At 44.6% G+C, this 27,905-nt stretch overlaps 1 protein-coding gene across 3 annotated transcripts; it reads right to left on the bottom strand.

Annotated features, from left to right (window-relative positions):
• Positions 1-397: 397 nt before the first annotated feature.
• On the bottom strand, positions 398-27,851 carry ABCB9 (ATP binding cassette subfamily B member 9). Of its 3 annotated transcripts, none has more exons than XM_069963990.1 (12): positions 27,793-27,851; positions 23,600-24,250; positions 22,782-22,896; positions 20,122-20,252; positions 19,567-19,772; positions 15,030-15,227; positions 14,091-14,219; positions 9,165-9,353; positions 6,512-6,685; positions 5,340-5,499; positions 4,871-5,007; positions 398-978 (listed from the first exon to the last, which is right to left on the bottom strand). In XM_069963990.1, exons 2-12 carry the CDS (start codon positions 24,198-24,200, stop codon positions 700-702), a joined length of 2,319 nt encoding a protein of 772 aa, XP_069820091.1. In that variant the 5' UTR covers positions 24,201-24,250; positions 27,793-27,851; the 3' UTR covers positions 398-699. The 3 variants fall into 3 exon arrangements, with proteins under 3 accessions (XP_069820091.1, XP_069820092.1, XP_069820093.1); XM_069963991.1 differs by lacking the exon at positions 27,793-27,851 and adding an exon at positions 27,704-27,745; XM_069963992.1 differs by lacking the exon at positions 6,512-6,685.
• Positions 27,852-27,905: the final 54 nt, after the last annotated feature.

The raw sequence follows: 27,905 nt of genomic DNA, 5'->3' as shown, positions 1-27,905 counted from the left end.
CAAATTCATTTATAAATACTTCTGTACAGATAATTTATTACCTATACTTACATTATTATAGTGACTTTCGCATTGGCTGCAGCAGTCATGCACAGGAAGTGATAACATCAATAACCCTGGTACAGTGCCAAGACATGAATAATGGAAGCCACACAGGGTTCTGCAGCAAATCGGATATACTCTAAACTGAATTGTTAAAGAGAATCTGTTGTTAGGTTTATTCCACCTAAATGAGAGCAGCATAAACTAGTGACAGAAATGCTGAACAGATCGGTGTATTATTGACATCATTCTGTTCAGCCGTTCTCCTGCCACACCCCTTCCCTTCCCCCCCCCCCCCCCCCCCCCCCCCGCTTTTTGGCTGCTGATTGACAGTTGACTGCCTATACACAGCATGGATAGATAACTGCCAATCAGCAGCTGGTGGGCAGAGTTTTCTGCTTCTCATGAATATCCAGGGCTACTGAGCTCATGCACATAATGGAGAGGACTACTTATTGTCCATGTTATTCAGGAGGAGATCTCTGGATCAGCTGCACAGAACAATGTAAGTGATCCATCATTCTGTTCAGCTTCTCTGTCACTAGTTTATGTTACATTGAGATAGGACGCCATAAACCTACTGACAGAGTTTTTAAAGTCTTCTAGTTGTGATCCAGTAAGTGTCTATATCAGAGCACTTGGCTATACCAGTCCATGTTAGCGATCACCAGCAGGTTTTATCAATCTTGACTCTTTTGCAGGAACACATAGTGACCTAGTATGATCTCTCTCTTCTGCTCCAAGGCCGGGAACTTGACGCTGAACAAGCTGGGAGTAGAGTCCGCCTTCTTCCATCAGATCTTTGTGAGTCCCTTGCTGCACCACTCGGCCTCTGTCTAAAACAATGATGTTGTGTGCTTTCTCCACAGTGCTCAGCCTGTGAGCTATTATTAGCAGCGTGCGGCCCTGCAGATCACTATTCATCGCTTGCTGGATCTGCGAAGAATGAATCATCCACAGTTACTTATGTGTTGTACATATGTGTGAAATCTCTAAAACACCAACAACCTCATGTTTATTCAAGATGATCAGCGACACAAAAACGTGCAAGGAAATGGTACACTCTAAACACGCAAGAAGATCTGTAATATAACAATCCTCAAAACGTGTACAGAAGGCCCAAGGTATCTGTATATAATGTATAGAAGGCCAAAGGTATCTGTATATAATGTATAGAAGGCCCAAGGTATCTGTATATAATGTATAGAAGGCCCAAGGTATCTGTATATAATGTATAGAAGGCCCAAGGTATCTGTATATAATGTATAGAAGGCCCAATGTATCTGTATATAATGTATAGAAGGCCCAAGGTATGTGTATATAATGTATAGAAGGCCCAATGTATCTGTATATAATGTATAGAAGGCCAAAGGTATCTGTATATAATGTATAGAAGGCCCAAGGTATCTGTATATAATGTATAGAAGGCCAAAGGTATCTGTATATAATGTATAGAAGGCCCAAGGTATCAGTATATAATGTATAGAAGGCCCAAGGTATCTGTATATAATGTATAGAAGGCCCAAGGTATCTGTATATAATGTATAGAAGGCCAAAGGTATCTGTATATAATGTATAGAAGGCCCAAGGTATCTGTATATAATGTATAGAAGGCCCAAGTTATCAGTATATAATGTATAGAAGGCCCAAGGTATCTGTCTATAAAGTACAGGCTCAAGGTATCCGTATATACTGTAAAGAAGGCCCAAGGTATCTGTCTATAAAGTACAGGCTCAAGGTATCCGTATATACTGTACAGAACGCCCAAGGTATCTGTATATAATGTATAGAAGGCCCAAGGTATCCGTATATACTGTACAGAAGGCCCAGGGTATCTGTATATAATGTATAGAAGGCCCAAGGTATCTGTCTATAAAGTACAGGCTCAAGGTATGTGTATATACTGTACAGAAGGCTCAAGGTATCTGTATATACTGTACAGAAGGCCCAAGGTATCTGTATATACTGTACAGAAGGCCCAAGGTATCCACATATAAAGTACAGGCTCAAGGTATCCGTATATAATGTACAGAAGGCCCGAAGGAATCCGTATATAATGTACAGAAGGCCCAGGGTATCCGTATATAATGTACAGAAGGCCCAAGGTATCCGTATATACTGTACAGAAGGCCCAAGGTATCCGTATATAATGTACAGAAGGCCCAGGGTATCTGTATATAATGTATAGAAGGCCCAAGGTATCTGTCTATAAAGTACAGGCTCAAGGTATGTGTATATACTGTACAGAAGGCCCAAGGTATCTGTATATAATGTATAGAAGGCCCAAGGTATCCGTATATACTGTACAGAAGGCCCAAGGTATCCGTATATACTGTACAGAAGGCCCAAGGTATCTGTATATACTGTACAGAAGGCCCAAGGTATCTGTATATACTGTACAGAAGGCCCAAGGTATCTGTATATAATGTACAGAAGGCCCAAGGTATCCGTATATACTGTACAGAAGGCCCAAGGTATCCGTATATAATGTACAGGCCCAGGGTATCCATATATAATGTACAGAAGGCCCAAGGTATCCACATATAAAGTACAGGCTCAAGGTATCCGTATATAATGTACAGAAGGCCCGAAGGAATCCGTATATAATGTACAGAAGGCCCAGGGTATCCATATATAATGTACAGAAGGCCCAGGGTATCCGTATATAATTTAAAGAAAGCCCAAGGTATCCGTATATACTGTACAGAAGGCCCAAGGTATCCGTATATACTGTACAGAAGGCCCAATGTATCTGTATATACTGTACAGAAGGCCCAAGGTATCCGTATATAATGTACAGGCCCAGGGTATCCATATATAATGTACAGGCCCAGGCAGGGGCAGATTAACTTTACCATAGGCCCCGGGCTCTTCGCCAAGCCTGGGCCCCCCACCCCACTGTAACTATAGCAGCACTAGCCTGGTGTTCATAGTACAGGATAGATAATGTCATGATGTCCTGATTTGTGCAAAATCGAGATAAAAAAAGCAGTGATTGTTTGCAAATCATGGCAGAACTGTAGCCAGGGACAATACACCACTGAAAGTATAAGTCTGTTTGGGTAGCCATGGGCCCCCCAGGAGCTAAGGCCCCGCCACTATAATCTGCCACTGGGCCCAGGGTATCTGTATGTGTATTTTAGGGAAATGATGCTTTTGCTTACACTCATGTCTATGGGGCTGTTCACATCACAATTTGTTGGTATGTTTGGGGTATACATGGGCATCTTATTATTAAAAGAAAGGGATATCATCATATTGGGGGGAACTCTCATCAGGTCTATCGAGGACCATAGTCAACTAATAGTAAACACATATATATGCTAACTGTGCAAGACTAAAACACCCAGCAGAGCACGCTGCCAGGAAGAAGCTATTGTGAGAGCGATGATAAAGCCGCTCCCTAACTTGCAGTAATATAACTTTAGCTTATTTACTGGGAGGGTGACCCAGAGAGGACCTGAAACACACCCCACTTTTTATGTGTATACTGAGCAAACATGTGTATGCACCTAAACGGATATTAAGATTCATAGTTATTATATCTTAAAGGCTAAAAAAAAAAGAACATTGACCTATTCATACTGCTGAAGGGTACATTGACACATACAGCGTATTGAGCCCCATTGCTTCTGGCATTACTCAAAACAGATGTGTCAAACTCAGTCCCTCCAGCTGTTTTAAAACTACAATTCCCATCATGCCTGGACAGCCAAAGCTAAAGCTGAATTGATATAAGGCCTCTCCCGAAAGTAAGACCTAGCAAAGTTTTTGTTTGGAAGCATGCCTGCCGCACAGAACACCAGGGCATGCAGCTGGGATTCTTTTTAGCTCGCTGCCGTTATCCCCTACCTTCACTGTCCGTTGCAGAGAGACCGTCACCAGGTGCAAACACTCTTCCGCGGCCGTCACTTGTAAGTGTGCAGTCAAGGCACCAAGAGGCCCGTCATCTGCCGCTATCCCATTGCCAAACCGTTTACTGACCCTGCTGTGCTGTATAAGTGCTGTGGTGAGCTCCCCCTGGTGGCCAGAAGCTGCCATACCGTACACTCTGTCCCTGCTGTGCTGTGGTGAGCTCCCCCTAGTGGCCGGAGGCCGCCAACATGTGACATGTGAAATGATATCCCCTAAAAATAAGACAGAGTGCCTCTTTGGGAGCAATAATTAATATAAGCCACTGTCTTAATTTTGGGAAAACACAGTATATACTGCACATTGGTCCCATGTAATATCAAAAAAAGTTCTAAGTGCATGATAGTACAAAAAGGATCCAGGGATCCTCCTCCAGCGCAGGTGAAGATTTTTTCATAGTTTCCACTTGTTGCCCATCAGGTGAGCGGGGGTTGTAGCTGGCGTATGCCACAGAAAAGGTATGCACCACCTCCATAGTGTACACCAGGGGTGCAGCATTTATAAATGTCCCCCTGTATGTGTAAATGTACCTGAAAGCAGCTTTAGGCTATGTTGACACTGTAAAACAACGGCCGCTGATTAATATGTTCTCCCGGCTGTATGGATATGCCTGGAAATCAATTAACAATTGATTTCCATGCACAGTACGGCCGGCACAACAGCCACACGGTGTGTCAATTATTTGCATCTGCTGTTTGGAAACAACGTCCGGAAATAATTGATAAGTCAATTAATTCCACGGCCCTTGTTCAATACACTGTGTGAATCACGGACGTTGTTTCCGATTAAAATTGGCCGTTCTTGTCAGAAAGTGTTGTGTTAAAATCAATGCAAAACAACGGCCGTTAATTGACATGTTAATTGTCATAAAAAAAATATGTTGTGTGAACATAGCCCAAAAATGCACTTGACTTACCGCATGCTCACTCTCTGCATCCAGTGCACTTGTAGCTTCATCCAGAATAAGCACCCTCGGGTTCCGGATTAAAGACCTTGCTATAGCGACTCTCTGCTTCTGACCCCCGGAGAGCTGCGCTCCCTTCTCTCCTGTTTCTGAAGCACAAAAAAACAATAAAGTTGTATATTAAATAAAAAAAAATTTTTATTCGTTTTGCATTGCAGCCTGGGCTATTAGACAATAGTGTAGGGGCCCTTGTGTTACCGGATGGCAGGAGCTCCAGTCCCTGCTGCTCAGCGATTCTGTACACATATATAGTCATAGGCCGATCGGTGACCCACGCTCCATTATACTGGTGCTGGCAGGGAGCAAGGTAAGGTGGCAAGATAGAATACAAAAAATAGTGCTGCCCAGGTAACCCCTATAAATACAGTCTGTATGATATGTATAGTCAGAGATAAAAATCGACATATGATAAAGTCGATACCTGTGTCGTATCCATTCGGAAGTTCCATGATGAAATTATGTGCATTGGCCCTTTTGGCAGCAGTTACTATTACTTCCAGAGGGACAGAACTGAGACCATAGGAAATGTTACTGTGAATGGACCGGGCAAACAGCACTGGCTCCTGGCTTACCATCGACACCTATTATAGAAACCAAAGATGACATGTAAGCATGAATAATACTAAAGGCGCTCATACATATTAGAGAAGAGTTTACTGAATCTGCAGGTTTCGACAGGAACAGATGGCAGTCTAATGTGTATGAGGGTTTCCCAACTCTAAGGTGTATGGGGGCCTCCCAACCCAGTATATGTGAAAAGAGAGGACTAAGTTTATTTTCCCTGAAGATAAGCTGCTGCCATAGGTGCTGCTCAGCGGCTTTCTCTTTTTTTCACCTGAATAACGCGCATAAACTCTATGAGCATATACTGTATGTATATGGGGGAATGTGAATGGATAACCAATAGATGTGTATGACCACCTTAAAACACAAAAACTAACAGAACAAACACATTTTCTTTAATGTATAAAGTATAAGTTTTTAATTTCTATTAAATAGTCTCTAGGATTTCATGTATGTACTTTACATTAAATATAATAAAGATATTAAAGGGGTATTCCAGTCGGATGAATTACATATTGAATCATTTCCCCTCCTGGACACCAACAATTCATTTCATACTTGTGATCACCTTTTCAGTCTTCTTCCCCCAGTTTTGAGCTGCTGCTTTCTGCTGAAAACACAGAAAACTATGTGTGAGCTCTTCACTCTGTCTCCCCCTCTCTTCCAAGGCAGCTCATGTAAACAGGGTCCCTGGTCAGCTATCTCTGCTCTTTGTAATAAATGCCAGAAAGAGTTAATCACAGCAAGGTTACCAGCAACTTGGCCTCAGATTAACCCTCCTGGCATTACAGAGTGCAGAGACAGATGCTCAGGGTCACTGTTTACATGAGCTGCCATGGAAGAGAGGATGGGGAGACAGAGAGAACAGCTCACACACAGTTTTCTGTATCTTGAGCAGAAAGCAGCATTCTCAGAACTGGGGGAAGGAGACTGAAAAGATAATTAAAATTATCGAAGGAATTGTTAGTCTCCAGGAGGGATAGGGAATCTACAGTTTACATAAGACAGATAGACTAGAGAGTCACATACCCTAGCATGCAGGTACTTGTGCTCATACAATTGTATTGCCTGATCATCAAGAAAGACTTCTCCTTCCTGCACGGGATAGAAGTTTTCCAGAATGTTCACACAAGAGCTTTTTCCGCTACCGGATGGCCCCACCAGTGCAGTGACTTTTCCAGGATACAGTGTGAAAGACAAGTCCTATAGGTAGCCAAAATTATATATATATATATATATATATATATATATATATATATATATATATACACACACACACACATACATACAAATACATAAACATATACGATATAACTGCTGCTATAACTAAGGCTCTGTACACAATGGTGTCATGGCTTCCATTTCTATCAGATCCATAACAGATATGATCATCGGCCGCAGTCACCCAATAACTTATAAGGAGACGACTGGGATTCTGGGAGTTACCGCTTTTTTTCTCAACTGATTGGAAATCTATAGCAAAAAAAAAAAGGAACTTCTGATCATTGAAAAGTAACAGAAACCTGATGTAAAATATTCCACACAATGTGAACAAAGCCTATAATGTTTTCTAGCTATGGCCGCCATTGTTAGGCCTATTATCATTATTACCGACTGCAAACATAATAGTTTCATCTGTGGATGAATAGGCGAGACGTTACATATAATCCTCAGGAATACAGTAGTTTTATGTGGCCAGGAAAAAAAAAACAAAACAAAAAAAACAGGTTTCTTTTATCAAGTGTCGCCAGGACCGAAACACAAGTCCTGTGTGTTGTGCAAGGCTCTCTGTATGAGACGGGAAGCCAATGAACCTCGGCTTTGTGCTCTCAGCCACAGAAAGATATGCGGATGGTTCCTGCAATGAAAGACACGTCTGTCCTGCTGCAGACCTACACCAATGGCATCGGACTGGGAATGAATGGATGAGGGCAGTCAGGATTCCCAGGGGAAAGTCCGCCATAGATGAAGAACAGGAAGAGTCAGTCTCTCATGCACACTGAGGGATCTCACTATATTACAGTTCTAGCTTTACATTTAGACGCCATAATCTCTGGTTCTACCTTCTTTCTGAATTTTTCTTCTTTAATTTCTTAAAGGGGCACTCCGGCGAAAAAGTTTCTGTTCAAATCAACTAGTGCTAGAAAGTTAAATAGATTTGTAATTTAAAAATCTCCAGTCTTCCGGTACTGATCAGCTGCTGTATGTCCTGCAGGAAGTGGTGTATTCTCTCCAGTCTAATGCTCTCTGCTGCCACCTCTGTCCATGTCAGGAACTGTCCAGAGCAGCAGCAAATCCCCATAGAAAACCTCTCCTGCTCTGGACAGTTCCTGACATGGACAGAGGTGGCAGCAGAGAGCACTGTGTCAGACTGGAAAGAATACACCACTTCCTGCAGGACATACAGCAGCTGATAAATACTTAAAGGGGTAGTGCGGCACTAAGAAATTATTCACAAAATAACACACATTATAAAGTTATACAACTTTGTAATGCATGTTATGTATGTGAAGCTTTAATTGTTGCCTATGCCCACGGGGCTTGCTGTAAGGCATATCTCTAAATGCAGAACAGCTCAGGCAAGATGGCTGCCCCCATAATAATGTACAAAAAGTGAAATATAGATATTTGATAAACAGTAAATACAAAATGATTAGAAAAATAGAACGTTTTAGTATCTAAATCGTAAAAGAAAAAACAACCCCAAAAAACCCCAGATACAATCCCTTTAAATCTACTTCAGTTAGTCTTAAATTTATAATCAATGTTTATAACCAGTATAGTGAAGCCTGCAGTATGTGCACAACTAGATGGTAGATATACTCACACGCCACTACTATGTGCAATTCATTTACAGTTTACTCAGAGATATAACCTGTATCTAGCTGCATCTTTCTCTGGTTGACCTATTTATACCACAGCAGCTTAGACATACCTGACCTCTGTGTATATAGACAGTTTACAATATATATATTGGAGTCATTTAACCCCCTTGACTAACATTAACCAGACTGATGATAAGGACGGCCTATGTAAACATGTAGAATCAGCTAGGCTGGAGACTGGTCTAACCGCTGTGGGTACACAAGAGTCTATCTGCTACATATTATTTATTTGTTTTATACTCATTGCTTACTTTGAGATACTTTAAAGGTGTAGTTAACCCCCAAAATTCTTTTAAATGAACTGATTTGTAATTTACTTCTATTTAAAAATCTCCAGGCTTCCAGTACTTATCAGCTGCTGTATGTCCTGCAGGAAGTGGTGTATACTCTCCAGTCTGACACAGGGCTCTCTGCTGCCACCTCTGTCCATGTCAGGAACATTCCAGAGCAGGAGAGGTTTTCTATGGGGATTTGCTGCTGCTCTAGACAGTTCCTGACATGGACAAAGGTGGCAGCAGAGAGCACTGTGTCAGACTGGAGAAAATACACCACTTCCTGCAGGATATACAGCAGCTGATAAGTACTGGAAGACTGAAGATTTTTTAATAGAAGTAAATTACAAATCTCCAGCACTTTCTGTCACCAGTTGATTTAAAAGAGAAAACAAATGGTGAACAACCCCTTTGACAATTTTTTATTGAACAGCCGTCATTTCGACAGTGTGTGAACACAGCCATAAAATGTTTTGCCGTACTATACAGCAGCATATGGTATATACACAGCATTATCTCACTTACCGTTAGCACTTGCGCTGTTGGTCGGGTGGGATACGCAAAAGTAACATTCCGGAACTCGACTTTCCCCTCCAAATGCTCAGGAGCGAAGGTTCCATCATTAACCATTTTAGGTTTTCTATCTATGAACTCAAACACCTTTTCGGCAGCCCCGACACCTTGCATTAACCCTCCATATACTGATCCAATGGACTGCAGTACGAAATGATAACAAAATAATAATAATTAACAGTGTCCAAGCAAATGTAAAAGTGTGCAGCGTCATGGTCTTGGGCTATGTTACCACAATGCCTTTTTTATGGCCGTTTGGCAGCCATTTTTTCTGGGCAGAAGCCATTTTGGCACCAAAAAGCGAATTATTAATTATTAAATTATTAATTTACATAAAGCAGCCGCATTTGGCCATCCTAAGAGCCGACCATGTGTTTCAAATATTTAAAAAATCTATTTAAATAGGGTAACGCTGTACTGTAACAGTAAACGACAAAAGAAAACAAAAATGAAGAAAGCAAAAATTTGTTGCTTTTTTTTATTTCCATTTCACCCGCAGATTTTTGTTTTGTTTTGCGATACATTATATACGGTAGTAAAGTAAAGAATACTGTTTAAAGCTATGTTCACACTGCGTATGAATCCGTCCGTAGTGCGAACCGTGAATATACGCACCTAGTTTTGAGGTGGATGCGTTCGCTTGAAAGTATACGATATACAATGCACACTACGTATGAGCTTACGGCCGGATCATATGCGGCGCCGTGAAAAATGAACAAGACCATTGAGGACGGAAATGTTGAAACTCACGGCCGTGGATTTCCATGCGGTCCCGTACAAAGTACTTATTTCAGCCAAATTGATCTTGATTTTTCGATCCCAAAGGTTCTGTGTGGTTTACGGGGCTGGGTGAAGATTTGCAAGTAAATGACCTGTCTCAGATCGCTTCGAATCAAGCTAGGGAAGCAGAACTGTACTACGGGCGCATGTTCGCAGTTCGTACGCATCTGGCCGCATGTCGATTTTTCCCACGCCCGTAGTTTCAGCCGCACATGTACGGCGGCGTACGAAATACGGCCGGACTCATACGCAGTGTGAACATAGCCTAAAACTGCACCTTGTCTGATAAAATAATCCGTACATATCTTTGTTATAGGGGAACTCCCGTGACATTTTTTTTTTTTAATTCTCATTTTTATTTTGTATTAAAAATATCAAAACATGTGACAATATATATAAAGGATAAGAGTCAGATAGATACAGTCCCTCGTAAATACTAAACTGGTTGAAAGTAATTACATAGAGAAGAAAATGACATAACCCGGGGGAATAGAGTAAAAGAGCTATAGAAACAGAAGCCTGAGGGACAGAAATGGCGACAATGAGCCCCAAGCAGTCTAATAGTCAGTATTCCAAAATCACACTGAATCCAAACATAAATTAGGTGTTGGGGTATACCAAGGGCAACATCTGCAAAGAGTTTGTATGTTCTCTCCGTGTTTGCGTGGGTTTCCTCCCACACCCAAAACATACAGATAGGTGGATTTAGTGCAAAGTGCTGCGGAATCTGTGTGCGCTATACAAATAAAACCATTATTATTATTATTATTATTATTATTATTATTATTATTATTATTTTTAAACATGGGGTGGGGGGGACGGAAGGGGGGATATGGAGGAGGGATGATATAGGGGATGATATGGGGGGGATGATATAGGGGAGGGTATGGGGGGGATGATATAGGGGAGGGTATGGGGGGGATGATATAGGGGAGGGTATGGGGGGGATGATATAGGGGAGGGTATGGGGGGGATGATATAGGGGAGGGTATGGGGGGGGTGATATAGGGGAGGGTATGGGGGGGATGATATAGGGGAGGGTATGGGGGGGATGATATAGGGGAGGGTATGGGGGGGATGATATAGGGGAGGGTATGGGGGGGATGATATAGGGGAGGGTATGGGGGGGGGATGATATAGGGGAGGGTATGGGGGGGGATGATATAGGGGAGGGTATGGGGGGGGATGATATAGGGGAGGGTATGGGGGGGGATGATATAGGGGAGGGTATGGGGGGGGATGATATAGGGGAGGGTATGGGGGGGATGATATAGGGGAGGGTATGGGGGGGATGATATAGGGGAGGGTATGGGGGGGATGATATAGGGGAGGGTATGGGGGGGGATGATATAGGGGAGGGTATGGGGGGGATGATATAGGGGAGGGTATGGGGGGGGATGATATAGGGGAGGGTATGGGGGGGGATGATATAGGGGAGGGTATGGGGGGGATGATATAGGGGAGGGTATGGGGGGGATGATATAGGGGAGGGTATGGGGGGGAGGATATAGGGGAGGGTATGGGGGGGATGATATAGGGGAGGGTATGGGGGGGATGATATAGGGGAGGGTATGGGGGGGATGATATAGGGGAGGGTATGGGGGGGGGTGATATAGGGGAGGGTAGGGGGGGGGTGATATAGGGGAGGGTATGGGGGGGATGATATAGGGGAGGGTATGGGGGGGGATGATATAGGGGAGGGTATGGGGGGGGATGATATAGGGGAGGGTATGGGGGGGATGATATAGGGGAGGGTATGGGGGGGGATGATATAGGGGAGGGTATGGGGGGGGATGATATAGGGGAGGGTATGGGGGGGGATGATATAGGGGAGGGTATGGGGGGGGATGATATAGGGGAGGGTATGGGGGGGGTGATATAGGGGAGGGTATGGGGGGGATGATATAGGGGAGGGTATGGGGGGGGATGATATAGGGGAGGGTATGGGGGGGGATGATATAGGGGAGGGTATGGGGGGGGATGATTTAGGGGAGGGTATGGGGGGATGATATAGGGGAGGGTATGGGGGGATGATATAGGGGAGGGTATGGGGGGGATGATATAGGGGAGGGTATGGGGGGGATGATATAGGGGAGGGTATGGGGGGGATGATATAGCGGAGGGTATGGGGGGGATGATATAGGGGAGGGTATGGGGAGGATGATATAGGGGAGGGTATGGGGGGGATGATATAGGGGAGGGTATGGGGGGGATGATATAGGGGAGGGTATGGGGGGGATGATATAGGGGAGGGGATGGGGGGATGATATAGGGGAGGGGATGAGGGGGAGGGTATGGGGGGATGATATAGGGGAGGGGATGGGGGGGATGATATAGGGGAGGGGATGGGGGGGATGATATAGGGGAGGGGATGGGGGGGATGATATAGGGGAGGGGATGGGGGGGATGATATAGGGGAGGGGATGGGGGGAGGGGATGGGGGGGATGATATAGGGGAGGGGATGGGGGGGATGATATAGGGGAGGGGATGATATAGGGGAGGGTATGGGGGGGATGATATAGGGGAGGGTATGGGGGGGATGATATAGGGGAGGGTATGGGGGGGATGATATAGGGGAGGGTAAGGGGGGGATGATATAGGGGAGGGTAAGGGGGGGATGATATAGGGGAGGGTATGGGGGGGATGATATAGGGGAGGGTATGGGGGGATGATATAGGGGAGGGTATGGGGGGGATGATATAGGGGAGGGTATGGGGGGATGATATAGGGGAGGGTATGGGGAGGATGATATAGGGGAGGGTATGGGGGGGATGATATAGGGGAGGGTATGGGGGAATGATATAGGGGGGGGTGATATTGGGGAGGGTATGGGGGGGAGAATATAGGGGGGGGAAGATATAGGGGAGGGTATGGGGGGAAGATATAGGGGAGGGTATGGGGGGGATGATATAGGGGAGGGTATGGGGGGGATGATATAGGGGAGGGTATGGGGGGGATGATATAGGGGAGGGGATGGGGGGATGATATAGGGGAGGGTATGGGGGAATGATATAGGGGGGATGATATTGGGGAGGGTATGGGGGGAGAATATAGGGGGGGGAAGATATAGGGGAGGGTATGGGGGGGATGATATAGGGGGGGATGATATAGGGGAGGGTATGGGGGGAAGATATAGGGGAGGGTATGGGGGGGATGATATAGGGGAGGGTATGGGGGGGATGATATAGGGGAGGGTATGGGGGGGATGATATAGGGGAGGGGATGGGGGGGAGAATATAGGGGGGGATAATGGAGGTATTAGGGAAAGAAGGAGAAAAGAAAAAAGGATATAAGATGAGGGGTCAGGAATAGTGGGAGATGAAACAGAGAGAGGGGGAGAGAGGAGAAGAAGAGGGGGAAGATGTAAGAGAGAGGGTAGAGGAGAAGTAGGTAGATAAGGGGGAGAAGTCAGAAAGACCGAAGAAAGAGGGTGGGTAGGTAAGTGAGTCCCTGCCGTCAACATCCTACAATCATAAGGGAGGGATGTGTGGTGACTCTGAAGTTGGGCCAATAGAGGATGGACTTGAGGGAGGGGTGGCAGAGACATTTTTTTTTCTTTCCAATCAACTGGTGACAGAAAGTTATATAGATTTATAATTTATTTCTATTTAAAAATCTCACGTCTTCCAGTACTGATCAGCTGCTGTATGTCCTGCAGGAAGTTGTGTACTCTTTCCAGTCTGACACAGTGCTCTCTGCTGCCACCTCTGTCCATGTCAGAAACTGTCCAGAGCAGCAGCAAATCCTCAAAGAGAACTTCTCCTGCTCTGGACAGTTCCTGACATGGACAGAGGGGGCAGCAGAGAGCGCTGTGTCAGACTGGAAAGAGTACACAACTTCCTGCAGGACATACAGCAGCTGATAAGTACTGGAAGACTGGAAAGTTTTAAATAGAAGTAAATTACATATCTATATAACTTTTTGACAGCAGTTGGTTTGAAAAAGAAAATTATTTGGAGTACTTCTTTAATGCCGAATTCATAGTTTGAGTTTTCAGAATTATCGCTCTCATCTCAGAATTATCGGGGAAGTAGAGAAATAACAGGAAAGGCGATGTGTGATGTGTCTGTGTGTGGCGGCAGGTAATCTGTTCTTACCTCCATGCAGTCACCCAGCAGAAATTCATAGATAACAAAGGATATCAGGTTGCCACTTGTGGTTTGTCCTGATATGACTAGGTGTCCGCCATAGTACAGGATACTGATCTGTAACACTAACTGAGTAAACTACAGAAAAAAAAGAAAAGAAAGTATTTATACAAAATCACTGAATGTAAAGACGTGATTCATCTATTATCCATTCTACAGTCCGGTGTTACAATGTGGCACATATACATACTGACCCCAGTAGACCACACATAATAAGTATAAGCCAATGCGGCACGTCACTTATACAGTATACATACTGACCCCAGTAGACCACACATAGTAAGTATAAGCCAATGTGGCACGTCACTTATACAGTATACATACTGACCCCAGTAGACCACACATAATAAGTATCCGCCAATGCTGCATGTATACAGTATGTATACTGACCCCAGTAGACCACACATATAGTAAGTATACGCCAATGCTGCATGTATACAGTATATATACTGACCCCAGTAGACCACATATAATAAGTATACGCCAATGCTGCATGTATACAGTATATATACTGACCCCAGTAGACCACACATAATAAGTATATGCCAATGCTGCATGTATACAGTATATATACTGACCCCAGTAGACCACACATAATAAGTATACGCCAATGCTGCATGTATACAGTATGTATACTGACCCCAGTAGACCACACATAATAAGTATACGCCAATGCTGCATGTATACAGTATGTATACTGACCCCAGTAGACCACACATAATAAGTATACGCCAATGCTGCATGTATACAGTTTATATACTGACCCCAGTAGACCACACATAATAAGTATACACCAATGCTGCATGTATATAGTATATATACTGACTCCAGTAGACCACACGTAATAAGTATACGCCAATGTTGCATGTATACAGTATATATACTGACCCCAGTAGACCACACATAATAAGTATACGCCATCGCCTCCTTCTTGTACAGGGAGTAAACTTGCTGCAGCTTTTCACTATACACATTCGCCTCCGTTTCTTCATTCGCGAAACTGCGGACAGTCTTGATGGCAGAAATGGTCTCCTCGGCCGTGCTGTTGGCCTTTGCTAAGGCGGTCTGGACTTCTTTGGCGAGTTTCTTTGGAGAGAACAGAAAACAAGAAAAAAAAGGTTTGGACACATCTGTGAAATTTCTCAGTTTGGAACCAATTCCATACACAGATCTCCATTACTATCGGCTTCTGCGGCTCAGGAAGCATGCGTACTACGCGGCGTACACCATAAATCCACACGTGTCAGTCACTGGAAACGTCCCACTAAATATCAGCACATTCCAGGGAATACAGAGCAAGTGGTGGTGTCTTTGGGATCTTTTCCGGTCTATGGATTGGTGTGCGGAGCACTAAAGACGACACGTACAAAAGACTCCCGACATCTTAGGACCCTATTACACGGGATGATTATCGTACAAATTATCGTTATATTGTTTGAATATAAACGATAGTCGCTTCGTGTAAATGCAGACAACGATCAAACGACCAATGAGAAATTGTTTATCGTTCGTTTGGTGCCAAATAAAAAATCATCGCTAATCGTCCGCTGTATTTCCACATTCGATCTCTAATCATTCAGTGTAATGCTGCATTTACACACAGCGATAATTCGCCCGATCGTACGAATAACGATTTCGAAGTAACAATTTTTTTTTAATAACGATCAGCGTTTAGACGAAACGATATATCGTACGGAAAAATCATTTAGCGATCGCTTAAGCCTATCTCGCACATAGGTTAAATCGGTGAACGACTGTTTACACGGAACGATCTGCGAATTTTTTGTGAACGATGAACGACGATTTAAGAACATGTTGTAAGATCAAAATGAACGATTTCTCGCTCGTCGTTTGATCGTTCGCTGCGTTTACACCTACGATTATCGTTCCAATTCGATCGTTATTGTGCAAATTTGAACGATGATCGTTCCGTGTAAACGCAGCATAATTCCACATCGTTCCTTCAGTGCTGGGATCCGATCGTAACTAATGACTATCGTTCTGTGTAATATAGTGAACTATTTCAGGTTAGCGATAAATGATCTCGTTTGCGATCGTTTATTGTTAAATCGTTAAAAATCGCTTTGTCTAATAATAGGACCCTTAGGGTACTATTGTACATGTACTATTATACAGGCCGATGGCGGGCCAATCAATATTGTAAATAAGCATCAATCTGCTAGATTGGTGCTCATTTACATGGCCCAATAATCATTTAGCATGGGCTGCATGGACATCGCTAGCGATGTCTGTGCAGACTTTGCTCAAACAGTTAATAATTTACCGGTCCATGCTCCCGGTCTTCTCAGCTGTCAGCCGTGCACAGTCGTTGGTTGTTGATTTGAGGTCTGGGCCTAAAGAAACGAGCAGCCGATGATCCTTTCATCGGCTGATCGTTGTCTCTATGACATGAAGCGATAATGCGCTGATTCAGCCAATTATCGCTCCGTGTAATAGGGCCCCAAGGCTATGTTCACACACAGGAATTTTGCTCAGTATTTTGCAACCAAAACCAGGAGTGGGCTGAAAACACAGAAAGGCTATGTTCACACACTGCTGATATTTAGTGGTTGGCCGTCATTTAACGGCAAATAATTGCTGTTATTTTAAAACATTGCCCGTTATTTCCCACTAATTGTCGACTTAATTTCAGCAGTGTGTGAACATAGCCTTTCTGCATGTTCAGTCCATTCCTGGTTTTGGTTGCAAAATACTGAGCAATAATCCTGTGTGTGAACAAGGCCTAATGCCGGTCTATTCCTGCTGGTGTAGATCCGCATTGCTGAACGCCAGCCTGACATTCTCCACTGCTTACAGCAAACAAAGCCTCAGTGTGTCCCAGGAATACAGGCAGGTAATGTGATACCTGACAACACGGCCGTCCACACCCTGAAGGGCAATCACAACATATAGGCAGCAACCCTTCAGGATGTATACATATATACCAGCACAATAGACACATTCATCTCAGAGCTAAACCTGTAGGTTACTGGGACTGAGCGGATATCTGCATCATTACTACTATAAATAACTCATATATGAGGTATCCCCCCCCCCCCCCGCCTATGGGCAGAGCTGTGCGGGGCAGAAAGTAACACTCCAGGCATTGTTGTCGCCGCGCTAATCATTCTCATAGCCGCTGGCTTTGCTGACACCTTTCTGACAGTCTCATAGGAACGCATAGAGAATGTGACTTCTGAACCATATAGTAGGTGTTGTGGCTCTCAGCCACCAGGTATGATGATGATCAGTGTGACTATATAACCGATCAACCACCGATACTGATACTGCTCTGTACAGTTCCTGACATGGACAGAGGTGGCAGCAGAGAGCACTTTGTCAGACTGGAGAGAATACACCACTTCCTGCAGGACATACAGCAGCTGATGAGTACTGGAAGAGTGGAGATTTTTTTTAATATAAGTAAATTACAAATCTCTGGCACTTTCTGAATTTGATATACTTTTTTTTTTCTTCGCTGGAGTACCCCTTAAAGAAAGATATAATATTACAGGTTATGGGCATTAGATTTCCGGTGATACGTTGATCCAGGGATTATTCTGGTTGCCATTGGAGTCGGGGGGGGGGGGAGTTTTCTCCCTGGGGTGGGGCGGTTGTCGTCTGCCTTCCCCTGGATCAACACAGTAGGGTTTCCCTAGGTTGAACCTGATGGACTCTTCTTTCAACCTTATTTACTATGTTACTATGAGCTTACCCCCCCCCCAATAGAAAACACAAGAACGTTCGCCGTGCAAACATCCTTCGGTATGAGGAAGACGGCTGGCGGGCAGGTGACATAACTGGATGATGGTTCGGCCATCAGTTATGGATGGTTTATTGGGCCGTTAGTGATCGTTCCTGAATATCAGATTTATGACTTTACTGCAATGTAGTAAATGACTTGGCTTCTTCTGTACATTATGGGGGAGATTTATCAAACATGGTGTAAGGTGAAACTGGCTCAGTTGCCCCTAGCAACCAATCAGATTCCACCTTTCATTTTCCAAAGAGTCTGTGAAGAATGAAAGGTGGAATCTGATTGGTTGCTAGGGGAAACTGGGCCAGTTTCACTATACACCATGTTTGATAAATCTCCCCCTATATCTATGTGTATACGGTAACTCATGTTTATAAGGTGGACATATATATATATATATATATATATATATATATATACACGCTGAGGACAGAGCTGAGGGCCCTGTGTGCCCTCTCTAGGTGCGGCTCCTGCCTCTCACATTACACGCTGTAATACAGAAGTTATATTTGGCTGCTGACTAATAACAGGAAGAAGGTGGCGACACCCAGGTAGCTATTACACAGACTGCGACCGGCGGGGAGGCGCAGAGACGCCGCTGCTCACACGTTACATCTAATGCCGGTGAATGAAACGAAACCATAGAGCTCATCATGCACAGATCTCCATATCCTGACGGCCATTTTCTTACCACATCCTCGTGTCATCGTGAAGATAATTCATCCAAGAAAAGGAGACAATATTACTGCCATAACAGAGCCAATAAATAGAACCGCTCATATCTGACATCATATACACCAGGTATATAGCATGGCGGGAAGAGCCGCTATTAACAGCATGGCTGCCACCTGTCAGCAGCAAGGATCGGTCTGATAGAAATTACCACTTCAAGTGTAAGTCCAGGATTGGCAATTTCTCTGAACCCGAACATTCTTAATTCCGCTCAAACATAACTTTTGATATGTTGCTGCCATAGTGAGACTAACAATTCCTTCCTATTTTATCTATCCAGTCTCCTTCCCCCAGTTCTGAGCTGCTGCTTTCTGCTGAAGACACAGAAAAACTAAATGTGAGCTTTTCTCTTCATCCCCCCCCCCTTCTCCAAGATGTAAACAAGTCCCTGTCCGGCTGTATCTGCAACTTTCTAGCTTTTTTTTTTAATGCACAGAGGGTTTGTCTGACGTGTGAATAAGGGCTACAGCAATGAATACACATTAGAGAAGCGTCAGACTCATCGGCCTCCTAACAGCCCCACAATGGAAGATGATGTCAGGACAGGGAAGGATTGGGCCCTTTGGATTTGGCCTGTCTAGTCTTCAGGAAAATTCTCTCCAGTCTGACACAGTGCTCTCTGCTGCCACCTCTGTCCATGTCAGGAACTGTCCAGAGCAGGAGAGGTTTTCTATGGGGATTTGCTGCTGCTCTGGACAGTTCCTGACATGGACATAGGTGGCAGCAGAGAGCACTGTATCAAACAGGAAATAATACACTTCCTGCGGGACATACAGCAGCTGATAAGTATTGATTTTTTTTTTTTTATTTTTTTTTTTATTAGAAATTACTAATCCCCTTTTATTTTATCATTTCAACAGGATCTCCTCCTTAGGCAAGCATCACATAGAGCTTTTTAGATCTCATTTAGTCATCCGTGAAATAAACACCACACACCTTGTAATATTTGCCATATACCCTGGAAACCAACATGATGATGGGGAATCCCAAGAAGGTCAGCAATGAAAGCTGCCAGGACAGGCTGAACATGAAGACTATAACTCCCACCGCCTTGACAGCGCTGCGCAGGAAGACATTGACGTTTTCAGACACCACGTCGCTTACGATGGTTGTGTCAGATGTTAAACGAGAAATGATGTCACCTAGGATTAGAAGTAAAATATACGCGTCATTCATTTTTACACCCTATAACACACAGTGATGGGGTTTTTTTTTGGCAACTTATTTAATTTATATAAAAAACATACAGTTCTCGTCAGTAATCGAAACCAGAGATGAAAGAAAGGCTTTTGCTGCCACCTAGTGGACGACTGTTGTAACTACAACACAACTAAATTCCCAACAGACCATTTACTTAGGCTGCATTCACACATCTGTAAAGTGGCTCCAGCAGTCACGGGACCTTTGTGATCTCAGGAACCCAGGCAGATCTAATATTCTTGGCCTATCCTGTCAAAAAGACTGGAAAATGTTACAATAAAAAATACTGACCTGTGTGATTCTCATCAAAGAAGGCAATCTCCTGCGAAACCAGGGAGCGGAATAGAAGGTTGCGGATTCGGATATTTAATCTTGCAAATGTAAAAGTAAAAAGGCCGCCCCGCACTCCGGCAGAAAAGGAGCTGAAAAATGTATCGAAGGGTTATACATATACATTTTATTATGGTAATTTACTAAATACTCCTCAAATAAAACAGTGCATGCTCATTATACAATAACATTATATCTATCTATCTATACATAAATATGTACCGTGTTTCCCAAAAATAAGACAGTGTCTTATATTAATTTTTGCTCCCAAACATGTGCTAGGTCTTATTTTTCCACGAAGAAAAATTCACATTTATTGTTGAACAGAAAAGATGAGCCGGGAACTTGACACACAGTACAGTAACAGGGTTTGCCTATCATTTAAAGGGGTATTCCAGTTAGGTAAAATACATATTGAATCATCCCCCCTCCTGGAGACTAACAATTCCTTCCCTATATGTTAATACTTTTTCAGTCTCCTTCCCTCAGTTCTAAACTGCTGCTTTCTGCTGTAGACACAGAAAACAGTGTGTGAGCGGTTCCCTCCGTTCCCACACACACCCCTTTCGAGATGGCTCATAAAAACAGCTCCCTGGCTAACTGTCTCTGCACTCTGTATTGTCAGGAGGATTATTCATAGTGAGGTCACCAGCAATTTAACCTGAGATTAACCCTCCAGGCATTACAAAGCGCAGAGACAGCCGGCCAGAGACTTGTTTACATCAGCTGTTTTAGAAGGGAGCAAGGGGAGACAGAAATAAAAGCTCACACACCGTTTTCTGTGTGTTCAGCAGTTCAGAACTGGGGGAAGGAGACAGAAAAGGTAACAACAAGTATAAAACAAATTGTTAGTCTCCAGGAGGGGGGATGATTCAGTATGTATTTTACCTAAGAATAATACCCCTTTAATGCTGCAATTAGCAACCTTTCTTTTGTATCCATATAGTATTACAGTTGTGACATGTGAATAACTAAAAGGACACGGACAGAGGGATAGAGTCACCCAGTAACAGTGAGTGTAAATTCTAACTCATTTTTAAACCAACCTGGGGGGAAAATGCCATCAGACGGCAGCCTCTTTATGTATACTATTATAATCCTCCTCTGAATATGTTACTAGGTGGGATACTAGGCATTGCTCCCACTTAGCCAGAATATTACTCCACACTGATGAAGGGCAACACTCTGAAACAGCTGGCTGTGGATGGATACCTGGCTTTGGTATTTCCCTTGTCATGTCCTTGTGCTCGTAATTGAGTTAAATATTGACCGAAATATGGTGGTTTCGGTTGCCTTTCTTACAGTAGCCATCCCCCTGGCTGGGTCCTTCCCAGAGGGATATCTGGCTAGTCCTGTGTTTCAAGACTCTTAAATAAGGCTCCTCAGACTCTTTTTTTGCATATTTACATTTTCATGCAGGGTCAGACAAACCATCTGGCAGTTTCGGCAAATGTCAGATGGGTCGGTGATCAGTTGGCTGCAGGATGCATATACAATAATTTGTCGACACTGGTTTGTTGGGACATGAACATCAAATTAGCTGCTGCCCTCTAGTGTTCAGGAAATGCAATGTAATGATTAGAGGAAGCACTATAGAAATCTAGCATAGCCTGGGTTGCCTGAGCCTGGGCACTATAGTGCTAGATAAGCTGCCCAGCCCATCAGCTTATGTATGCAAATATGCAATATCTGTCGCTGATATTAAATGTGAGCTGCAGGGGGAAATGGGTGGACTGACTATATGATGACTAGATAAATAGAGACTCATGAGGGCTGCAGGAGGGAAAGTGATACTAAATGGGGTCTGCAGGGGGAGTAATAATATAAGGGGGCTGTGGGGAGGGGGCTGATACAAAATGGGGACTGCAGAAATGGGCTGATACTAAATGGTGGCTGCAGGGGGAAAATGGATACTACATGGGGGCTGCAGGAGAGGTGGTGATCATATATGGGGGCTGCAGGAGAGGTGGTGATCATATATGGGAGCTGAATGGGGAGGAACTGATTCGATATGGGGGCTGCAGAGGGGGAGGACTGAAACTATATGGGGGCTTAAGGGGGAGCTGGCTGCTGGGGGGGACTGATACTATATGGGGGCTGCAGGGGGGGACTAATACTATATGGTGGCTGCAGTGAAGGGGAGTTGATATATGTATTATATGGTGCTGCAAAGGTGGGGGGGGGGGGGTTGCACAGGGGGGTCTATACTATTTGTGTGCTGCAGAGAGGGGTCTCACACTATATTGGGGTGCACAACTGGCACTATATGGGGACTGCACAAGGGGGCTTAAAGTAAATTTCTCACAGGGTGTCATCTACCCTAATGCCGGCCCTACCTAAACCTTATCTAGGATGAACTAGAAAATAAATTTGGAACAGACCCTCTTGTCCAATATCACTGTCTCCTATTCTGGATGAACGGACAAAAAAATTCCACAGACACAGTGCGAAATCTTGTATAAAGTCTCTCCAGAAGAGCGGACGTTATTACAACTGCAAAAGAGGAGCAGCTCCGTATCACTGCCTGTGGATTCAGGGTGGGATCTCCTAAAAGCTCTTGTAGTATAGTATATATGTTATATCAGGCCGTATCACACCAGAGAAAGGATAAAGGACGTTACCTCCCCACAGCCAGCACCGCCAGTATTACAACCGCCTCAGAAAACTGCTTCAAACTTCTCTGGACCACAATACCGTCTATGACCAGTCCTGTGTAATACGGGCTGAATATTTCTCCTGTGATAAAGGAAAACGGCATATGTCATCTGACAACTGACAACGCTTCCGTGTGTGGTCCTGGCCAAGGAAAAACTTTTTAAAAAAAAAAACAGCAATTCCATATGAAAGATGTACACAAATGCAATAAGGAGTTCCCCAGCTTAAGAAAAACATGGCCGCTTTCTTCCAGAGACAGCACAGCTCTTGTCTCCTCTCTCTCATCCACTGCTCATTATCAGGAAATCTTGACTATTTTACATCAGTCAAGCCCTGTGTAACCTATGGGGAGGGGGAGGAGGGAGATTAGTCGCCAGCAGAGAACAAAGGATTACACAGCGGGACCTGTGTGAAAGCCGGTATTCAGAGGTCAGTGCTGACTTCAGAGGAGATAGCCTGGTGATGTAGCTGTAAATTAACTCTTTGTTGTCCTGTTTTGGTGCCTCATCTCCCTCCACCCCTCCCTTCTCTATAGAGAACAATGAAGACAGGGGGGAGAGCTTCAAGCTGCTTTTTCATGATAAAAATGCATTTTTAGGCTAATAAACCTAATTACAAAGTTTCTTAAAAACGCCTGTACTATTGATTTCTGCAAAAAAAATTTAAACGGCAGTGACACTTTAAGTATGAGTACGCCGGTCTTAATAAATGCCCCCATTGTGACAGTATGTGCAGCAGTGTAATAACCAATCACAGCGCATTGTAGGATTCACCGGTCACTCACCTAACGTGCACAGCACCAGGAATACAAACGCCACGGTCAGATATCCGGAGTCCTGCTTAGAATACGCCAATAATCTTCCTACAGTCGCTCCCGATATCTCACTTTCCGGCTCCGGCTTCTGTCCGCCCTCCTGATCCTCCAGCACTTCAGAATAAGATCTCCCCTCCCGACGGCCAGGGACGTTCTCACCCATCTGCCTCCAGGTGAGGAGCGTGACGGCTGACGATACCCACGTCCACACCAGAAGGCTCCAGAACCAGGGATCCAGCACCGGCTTCTCCTCCTCAAAGAACAGCAAGAGCTTAATGACAGTATAGGAGGCGATGAGGTAGCAGAGCAGGGTCATGGGGGTCAGAGAGGCCTGCAGTCTGCGGGGACCGGCCAGCGGATTCCAGGCTACTCCCAATACAGCTCCAAGAGATATAGCGGCCCGCAGCAAGGAGGAGGCCCAGACGTCCAGCATCGAATGAAACACATCAAACTGCACTATGTCCTGAATAATACTCACCCTCCTACTGCTCCACCTGTACAGCACAGTGCACACAGTCAGGTCACAGGCCGTGAATAGGAGGCTGAAAATCACCACATGGCAAGGATTCATTGTGGCTGCTTCTTATAGGAACCTTGTAAGACGCATCTTCTGAGATACTCCTGTAAGAGGAACATAAGACACAGTTTATAATATTAAAGTGTCACTGTCGTTTTTTTTGCAGAAATCAATAGTCCAGGCGATTTTAAGAAACTCTGTAATTGGGTTTATTAGGCAAATCTGCCGTTATCTGCATGTAAAAAGACTTTCCCCAGGTCCCCCCTCCCCTCCTCTCTCATTCACTGCTCATTATCAGGAAATCTCGACTCTTTTATATCAGTCGGGCCCTGTGTAACCTATGGGGAGGGGAGGGGGGAGGAGGGAGATTAGTCACCAGCAGTGAACAAAGGATTACACAGCAGGACCTGTGTGAAAGCTGGTCAGAGAGGTCAGTGCTGACTTCAGAGGAGATAGCCCTGTGATGTAGCTGTAAATTAACTCTTTGTTGTCCAGTTTTGCTGCCTCATCTCCCTCCACCCCTCCCCTCTCCATAAGAGAACCATGAAGACAGGGGGGAGAGCTTCAAACTGCTTTTTCATGATACAAAATGCATTTTTGGGCTAATAAACCCAAATACAAAGTTTCTTAAAATCGCCTGGACTATTGATTTCTGCAAAAAAAAACCAAAAAAAACACAGGTACACTTTAACCCCTTAAGGACGGGCCCATTTTCGTTTTTGCGTTTTCGGTTTTTCCATCTTGTGCATAAAAGGCCATAGCACTTGCATTTTTCCACCTAGAGACCCACATGAGCCCTTATTTTTTGCGTCACTAATTGTACTTTGCAACTGCAGACTGCATTTTTGCATTAAGTACACTACGAAACCAGAAAAAAATTCAAAGTGTGGTGAAATTGAAAAAAGAAAACACATTTCTTTTATTTGGGGGAACTGTGTTTTTACGCCATTCGCCCTGGGGTAAAACTGACTTATTATGCATGTTCCACAAGTCGTTACGATTACAATGATATGTAACATGTATAACTTATATTGTATCGGATGGCCTGTAAAAAATTCAAACCATTGTTAACAAATATACTTTCCTTAAAATCGCTCCCTTCCCAGGCTTATAGCGCTTTTATCCTTTGGTCTATGGGGCTGTGTCAGGTGTCAGTTTTTGCGCCATGATGCGTTCTTTCTATCGGTACCTTGATTGCGCATATATGACTTTTTGATCGCTTTTTATTAAATTTTTTCTGAATTTGATGCGACCAAAAATTTTGCACTTTGGGATTTTTTTGCGCTGACGCCGTTTACCGTGTGAGATCAGGAATGTGATTAATTAATAGTTCGGGCGATTACGCACGCGGCGATAGCAAACATGTTTATTTATTTGTTTACTTTTATTTAAAACCTGGGAAAAGGGGGGTGATTCAGACTTTTATTGGGGGACGGGGCTTTTTACTATAAGGGTGCCTTCACACCTACCGGTCCCGGCGTCCTGCTCTCCCGCCCGGCCAATCAGTGGCTGCGGCAGGGCAAAACACTGATTGGCCGGGCGGGAGAGCAGGACGCCGGGACCCCGTGGAGCGAGGAGGTAATGTATACAGAGCTGAGCGGGAGGCGGGCGGCATCAGAAGGGGTTAAGCAGCCGGCAGATTTACATACACGCAGCGGTCGTTCAGACCGCTGCGTGTATGTACTGACAGTGATCTGCCAGGACCTAGCCGACTTGCAGCGTTATTAACGCTGCGAGTCGGTAGGTGTGAAGGCACCCTAAACAACACTTTTTTTTTTACACATATACTAGAAGCCCCCCTGGGGGACTTCTAGTATATACACTTTGATCTCTCATAGAGATCTCTGCAGCATAGATATGCTGCAGAGATCCATGAGATAGGCACTCGTTTACTTCCGGCTGCTGCAGCCGGAAGTAAACGAGTGCCGAGCCGGGGACGGCGCCATCTTGGAGCGGTCCCCGGCCGGCATCAGTAACGGAGATGTCCCGGAGGAGCGATCTCCCCCACTAGACACCAGGGAAAGGTTGCCTCTGGCTTAGCTAACTAGCGGGCACGGCGATCAGACCGTGCCCGCTAATAGCGGTGGTCCCGGGCCCCGCTTTGAAGTGCTAATGAGAACATATGACGTACCGGTACGTCATATGTCCTTAAGAGGTTAAGGGAGCACTCCGGCAAAAATCAAACAAACAATCATTTGGTGTCAGAAAGTTATATAGACTTGTAATTTACTGTACTTATCAGCTGCTGTATGTCCTGCAGGAAGTGGTGTATTCTCTCCAGTCTGACACAGTGCTCTCTGCTGCCAGCTCTGTCCATGTCAGGAACTGTCCAGAGCAGCAGCAAGTCCCCGTAGAAAACCTCTCCTGCTCTGGACAGTTCCTGACATGGACAGAGGTGGCAGCAGAGAGCACTGTCAGACTGGAAAGAATACCCCACTTCCTGCAGGACATACAGCAGCTGATAAGTATTGGAAGACTGAAGATTTTTTTTTTTATATAGAAGTAAATTACATATCTCTGGCGATTTAGCTGAGCTGATGCGTTGCTGGATGAACACGCACGGCTGCCATTACTACTGACCAGCTGCGCTTCCATCCTCTCCTCCGGGGTCGGGTTACCCTCAGGGACATGCATTATTTATTGGAAGAATCTTTCTGTATTTCTTCAGCACTAAGGACACCAGCTCTCCGGGTAGTATGGAAACTCAACACTGGAGATACGGCAGAGAGGACAGCTGTCACCTGACCCCGGGATGTCACCGAGCACTTAACACTTCATCTGCCAGCACAAATGGGGGGAAATACGGGGAGGCCGCCAGCAGTGAACATCCTCTAATTCTGTTTTTAAAGGGGAACTCTGGTGAAACGCTTTTTTTTTATTTCCTATACAAATTTGTAATTTACATCAATTTAAAAATCTCCAGTCTTCCAGTACTTATCAGCCGCTGTATGTCCTGCACGAAGTGGCGTTGTCTTTCCAGTCTCTGCTGCCACCTCTGTTCATGTCAGGAACTGTCCAGAGCAGCAGCAAATCCCCATAGAAAACCTCTCCTGTTCTGGACAGTTCCTGACATGGACAGAGGTGGCTGCAGAGACTGGAAAGAAAACAGCACTTCCTGCAGGACATACAGCGGCTGATAAGTACTGAAAGACTGGAGATGTTTTAATAAAAGTGACTTATAAATCTGTATAACTTTATGAAACCAGCTGATTTGAAAGAAACTCATTTTTTTGCCGGAGTACCCCTTTAATTCCAATAAGGATGACAATCTGCATCCCACCCCTCTGCTTTCAGTATATACTATAGGAAGACTGCCTAAATAACCTGAATACTCCTCTCCCCCCTGATAACACTAATGCTGAACATCTGTAACACAAATCACATACAAGTGCAAGTCGGACAGGTGTGAACAGAGCCCTAGATAGGATAACTGACACTGTCACCAGCCAGGTCTGTCCCTTTAAACTTTGCTCCTAAACTAAGCTGGTTATAATCATTGGTCGGCCGGCAGCGCCCCCCTGTGGGAGAAGCGGCACAACGCAGATGTAATAACGCACAGTCAAGATACCGCACTACATCAGCATCCGCCGGCGGTGATGAGGCAGGGTCACGTGACCATGAGCGGAGACAGCGCAGCGCTACTCACCTCTATCCTGCAGACGCCGCTCACCCGGCTCAACCTGCTCCGGCTGCAGCAAGGACCCGGCGTGACGTCACAAGGCCACGCCCCCTCACAGACCTGTATAGCTACTGCCCGCC

The sequence above is a fragment of the Dendropsophus ebraccatus genome, chromosome 3 (genome assembly GCF_027789765.1).
Source record: "Dendropsophus ebraccatus isolate aDenEbr1 chromosome 3, aDenEbr1.pat, whole genome shotgun sequence".
Lineage (NCBI taxonomy): Eukaryota > Metazoa > Chordata > Amphibia > Anura > Hylidae > Dendropsophus > Dendropsophus ebraccatus.
Note: the sequence above shows the minus strand (reverse complement) of the source record. Positions and strands in the feature narration are given on the sequence as shown.